General features: G+C 50.7%; 1 protein-coding gene across 1 annotated transcript; it reads left to right on the forward strand.

Annotated features, from left to right (window-relative positions):
* The first annotated feature begins 286 nt into the window (after positions 1-286).
* Positions 287-5,212, forward strand: LOC124295559. The gene is made up of 5 exons (XM_046745981.1): positions 287-516; positions 605-2,687; positions 2,808-3,528; positions 3,595-4,358; positions 4,403-5,212. The coding sequence occupies exons 1-5, from the start codon at positions 287-289 to the stop codon at positions 5,210-5,212; spliced, it is 4,608 nt and encodes a 1,535-aa protein (XP_046601937.1).
* Positions 5,213-5,813: the final 601 nt, after the last annotated feature.

The raw sequence follows: 5,813 nt of genomic DNA on the forward strand, positions 1-5,813 counted from the left end.
GAATTAGCTAGTGAGTGAAACGGAACTATCGCGTGTGCATCAAGTTGTGAGAGTTCACGTTATCAAAGTGAATAATCTCGTTATCGGTGAAAACCATCACCAAAATCAGTCGCGTCCGTTAAATTCAAACGTACGGTGTCCTCCATAGTGACCGTGACTAAGATCTGAGCGTCAACAACACCGATCTCTCGAAGTGTGAATCGCGTCGCGCTACTATCAGTGTGTTTGTGTCTCGTTCGTGAAAACTCAGTTCGTCGCGTGAGTTTAAAACCTCTCGTACATCAACATGTCGATCGAAGAACATATCGAACGTCGAAACGACTACATTTGGCGCATCTCTCGTGCCGTCGAAAACCTGCGCAAGCTCGGCGAGGCAAAAATCACTTACGGGCAGGTGAAGTCGCGGCTTAATGCTTTAAATTCAAGTTGGAATAAGTTCCAAGAGAATCACGAAAAGATCAGCGAGATCAAGTTCGCAGCAAAAGGTGATCAACTCGACGCGATCAAAAGGCTTTCGTACTTCGCGAAAGATCATTACGGACTGTGTGAAGAGCACTTCTTGAGTGGCGAAGGAGTGATGCTTGATCTTCTCGAATCGCTAAAGCCTGCGCCTGCAGCAACCGCGCAAGCCGCTGCAGCTCCTCAAGACGCACCAGCAGGAGGATCATCAAAACGGTTACCGCGTATCGGAATGCCCACTTTCGCGGGCAGCTACTCAGAATGAAAGCCGTTTCACGACCTCTTCTCGTCGATGGTTCGCGAAAAATACGCAACTTTCGGAAGTGGAAAAGCTGCACTACCTCAAAACCAGTGTGACCGATGAACCGTTACAACTCATCAAAAACATTTCTCTCACCGCAGAAAACTTCCCTCGAGCCTGGGAAACTCTCGTCTCACGGTACGAAAACAAGAGACTTTTGACGGATTCTCATCTCGCGACACTTTTCGCGATTCCTCGTGTCACGAAAAAGTCGTCATCAGAACTGAAGAGCTTGCACAGCAACACTTGCGAAGCTTTTGGCGCGCTCGAACTTCTCGATAGTCCCGAGAAATTAGGGGATCACATCATCGTGCACATGACGATTCGCAAGCTCGACCCAGCATCTCTCGAAGAGTGGGAGAAAAGTGTTAGCGAGAAACTCGAGCCCCCCACGTTTGCGGAGCTCAAGGCGTTTCTCATCGGTCGCATCCACACCCTCGAAGCCGTGGAGCAAGCTCATGCTCATAATCAAATCGCGACGTCAAAACCGCACTCATCGCAAGGAAGGTCAAATCTTCAGACGACAATGTCACATACAGCGCAATCAAAGGAACAGTCGTGTGCTTGTTGCAAAGGCAACCACTACATCGCGTTCTGTTCGACCTTTCGCGACAAATCTCTGGATCAAAGAAGGGAAGTGGTTTCTGCGAAAAAGCTTTGCTTTAATTGTCTCGGTCCACATCAGCAGAAGGACTGTCGATCCAACAAAACGTGTCGCGTGTGCAACGGTCGACATCATTCCTTGCTGCATCGAAACTCTTCCTCAATCTCGACAGTTGCTAACAGCGGCACATCTCAAGTTCAGGCTGCAGTAGCGCAACCTGCAGTGCAGAACGCACCGATCTCGAATAGCGCCTCTCAGGTGAGCAACCACTCAGCTCAGCCTACAATGATCAAGCGCTCTCCAGTTCTTCTCGCCACAGTGCAATTGATCGCCTCGAATCCGGAGACTGGAGAAAGAATCATCGCTCGCGCTCTACTCGATCAAGGATCCGAAAGTTCATTCGTCACGGAGTCGCTAGCGCAACAATTGCGACTACGTCGGCATCAAGCAACGATACCGATCATTGGCGTCGGAGCTCATCAATCGGCAGTGACTCGCGGCATCGCGACATTGCAACTCCAATCTCGTGCTCACACCTCGTTCTCGTGTCAGGTGGAGGCACTCGTGCTTCCACGACTCACCTCGTATCTACCCTCATTTCGACTTCTCGTCGAAGACTGGCCTCATCTACGAGGACTCAACCTCGCGGATCCAAGCTTTGCACATCCCAGTCAAATCGACGTAATTCTCGGAGCTGACATCTACAGCAACATCATTGGTCAAGGAGTTCGAAGAGGAGCACCAGGAACACCAATCGCGCAAGAAACTCAGTTCGCTTGGGTCCTCTCCGGCTGCGTTTCAGCGGAAGCAGCAAGCCCCTCGTATGGCGCAGTCCAAGGCTTCCAATGCTCCCTCGATCACGAACTGCTCGATCTCGTGCAGCAGTTTTGGAAGCAGGAAGAAGTGTCGAAACCTTTGGCACTAACTTCCGAAGAAAAGCGTTGTGAGCAACACTTTCGCGAAACGGTTTCCCGAACTGCGTCCGGTCGTTACGTAGTTCGGCTGCCGCTCAAGGACAATTCGGTAGAGCTTGGCAACCCGCGGAATCCCGCGCATCAAATGCTCCTTTGTTTGGAGAAACGGTTCGGTAGCGACGCGAAACTCAAGGAGGCTTACTCGAGCTTCCTTCGTGAATATCGTGAACTCGGGCACATGCGTCGCGCTATCAATACACCTGAAGACAATTCCCGCGTGTTTTATCTTCCCCATCACGGTGTAGTTCGCGACAGCAGTTCAACACCAATGTTGCGTGTCGTGTTCAACGGGTCTCAAAGAACCAACCTCGGACTCTCTCTCAATGGCAATCTTCTCGTCGGTCCAAATGTGCAAACCGACCTCGCGGACGTTCTCTTACGCTGGCGACAATATCCAGTCGCGTTCTCATCAGACATCGTCAAGATGTACCGACAAATTTTGGTCCTCAATGATGATTAATATTTTTAGCGAATCCTCGGGAGGGAAGAACCAGAGCTACCGATTGAAGAATATCAATTGACCACGGTAACGTATGGTCTTGCAAGCGCTCCGTATCTCGCGATCCGTGTTCTTCGTCAACTCGTTCAGGACGAAGGTAGGCAGTATCCCTTTGCGAGCCACGTCATTCTCGAGAACACGTACGTCGACGACATCCTCTCAGGAGCAGAAGACGTAGATCAAGGTTGCGAGAAAATCAACGAACTCAATCAATTGCTCAAGGCGGGCGGCTTTGAACTTCAAAAGTGGACTTCAAGCCACCCAGAAACTCTCGTTGACATTTCTCGAAACCATCAAGAGATCGCGATGCATCTGAATCTCGATCAAAGTCCATTCTTTCGGGCTCTCGGTCTTGCGTGGAGACCAGACATCGACGCGTTTGCGTTCTCTCCGCAAATTCATCAAACTCGGGACAATTCCACGAAACGAAAAGTTCTCTCACAAACCGCGCAGCTCTTTGATCCTCTCGGATGGCTCTCGCCGATCACGATCAGAGCCAAAATCTTTATGCAGGAATTGTGGGCACTCGGTTTCGACTGGGACGAGCCGCTCTCAGCTTCATTGTCCTCGCGATGGATCGAGTTTCTACAAGATCTTCAAGGCATCTCAGCTATCACCATCCCACGATGGATCGGGTTGAGTTCAGCATCTCTCGGGATAGAGATCCACGGTTTCGCGGACGCCTCTCAAAGTGCATGAGGCGCAGTGATCTACGCGCGAACGTATATCAACACTCACGAAGTGCGTATTTCACTAGTGTGCGCGAAAACTAAAGTAGCGCCGCTAAAGAAGGTGACAATTCCTCGTCTCGAACTCTGTGCTGCGAATCTTCTCGTCCGGTTGATGTGTCATGTGGAAAAGACTGTTAATTTCGAAAACACCCCGGTTTATCTGTGGACGGATTCCACAGTCGCGCTCGCGCGGATCAAAAGCCACCCATCGCGGTGGAAGGAATTCGTTCGTAATCGCGTAACGGAAATCCAAGAGTTCGCGCGCGCTCGTTGGTATCACATCTCGGGTCTTGAAAACCCCGCTGATCTTGCGTCTCGTGGTGCATCTCCGGAGCAACTCCAAAAATCAGAACTTTGGACCTTTGGACCATCCTGGCTCTCGAAGCCTTCTGTTAATTGGCCATCCTCATCTCCGCGACCGGAAGAAAACGTTCATCTCGAGGAAAGAATAGGGCTGTCGACGCACATCGCAACAGCTAAGCCGCTACAAATCTGGGATCTCGTCGATCGCTACTCAAAACTATCGACTCTCCTCAAAGTCACATCATTGTGTAAACGCGCAGCAAATCGGTTCCTCGCAAAGACGACATCGAATCGCGTAAACACGTCTATCACTGTCGGACCGATCTGTACTCTCGAATTGAGCGACGCCCAACTGTTTTGGACCAAGGTGACCCAGCAGGCGTACTTCGCAGAAGAAATTCGCCAAATCGAGACAAGCTCAAGTCTCACTCGAAGTCATCCACTATCGCGACTAACGCCGTTCATCGATTCGAACGGATTTCTCAGAGTCGGTGGTCACTGAATGACTCATTGCTTTTGTATGACGAAAAGCATCCGTTCATCTTGCATCACGAATCATCGTTCTCCACATTGATCATCGATCATCATCATCGGTTGACCCTCCACGGAGGTCCGCAACTCACTCTCGCCACAATCCGACAGCGGTACTGGATCCTGAGAGGAAGAGTACCGATCCGCATGTTCATACATCGTTGCGTTCCTTGTGCGCGTCATCGCGCCACCCTCAGCAGCCAACAGATGGGCCAACTCCCTCAGTCTCGAGTCACGCAATTAAGGCCGTTTCTTCACTCTGGCGTTGACTACGCTGGTCCATTCCCGATTCGAGCCTCCCGCGGAATAGGAGCGAAATCATGCAAGGGATATATCGTTATCTTCATCTGCTTCACGACCTCGGCTGTGCATCTCGAGCTAGTTTCGGACTACACGACGGAGGCATTCATCGCGGCGTACAAACGCTTCACATCTCGACGAGGAATTTGTGCCTCAATCGCAAGCGATTGTGGAACGAATCTCGTCGGCGCAGACTCGGAACTTCGCCGTCTTCTCGCTGCATCGTCAAAGGAGTTCTCAGAAATCGCAAACATCCTCGCATCACACGAAACCCAGTGGCGGTTCAGTTCTCCCTCCGCGCCTCATTTCGGTGGAAAATGGGAAGCCGGAGTGAAATCAGTCAAATTTCACCTCAAACGAGTCATCGGAGAAGCTACTCAACCGTTCGAGCAATTCGCGACGTTCCTCACGCAAGTAGAAGCCACGCTTAACTCTCGACCTCTTTGCGCTATCTCGGACGATCCACGGGATCCAAGTGCCTTGACTCCAGAACACTTTCTCGTCGGCTAAGCATTGAACACAATTCCTGAGCCGTCACTCATCGAGGTGCCAGTTCAACGGCTATCGCATTGGCAACACTCGCGTCAAATGCTGGAGCATTTTTGGAAACGGTGGAGTACGGAGTATCTTCAGTCCTCCCAAAACCTCTCGAAATGGCAGACTCATCACGGGAACATCAAAATCGGATCCATCGTTCTCGTAAAAAACGAAAATCTACCTCCATCTGTGTGGCCCCTCGCAAGAGTGATCGAAGTGCATCCGGGAACCGACGGTCTCGTTCGCGTTGTGACCGTTAAAACGAAATCCTCTGTGTTAAAACGTCCTATCGTGAAATTGTGTGTGCTTCCAGTGTCCTCTTAAGACAATTATTGACTCTAAGAATAAATAACGCACGGCGGGCGGCATAATCTAATTTCGCGATCGTTACCGATAGCGAAGCGGGCGGTATGTTTCGGCAAGGTATCGAATAGTTAAATGTGTGTCTCGCGACACTCAAAATCGTCCTCGTACATGTACGCACACTCGCGTGCAATGTTTACTTGCCGTCTCTGCGTCAAATCTCGCCGCTTGCCCGTGTCGCGACTCAAAACCCATCAGCTGTATCTCATGT

The sequence above is a fragment of the Neodiprion lecontei genome, chromosome 7 (genome assembly GCF_021901455.1).
Source record: "Neodiprion lecontei isolate iyNeoLeco1 chromosome 7, iyNeoLeco1.1, whole genome shotgun sequence".
Lineage (NCBI taxonomy): Eukaryota > Metazoa > Arthropoda > Insecta > Hymenoptera > Diprionidae > Neodiprion > Neodiprion lecontei.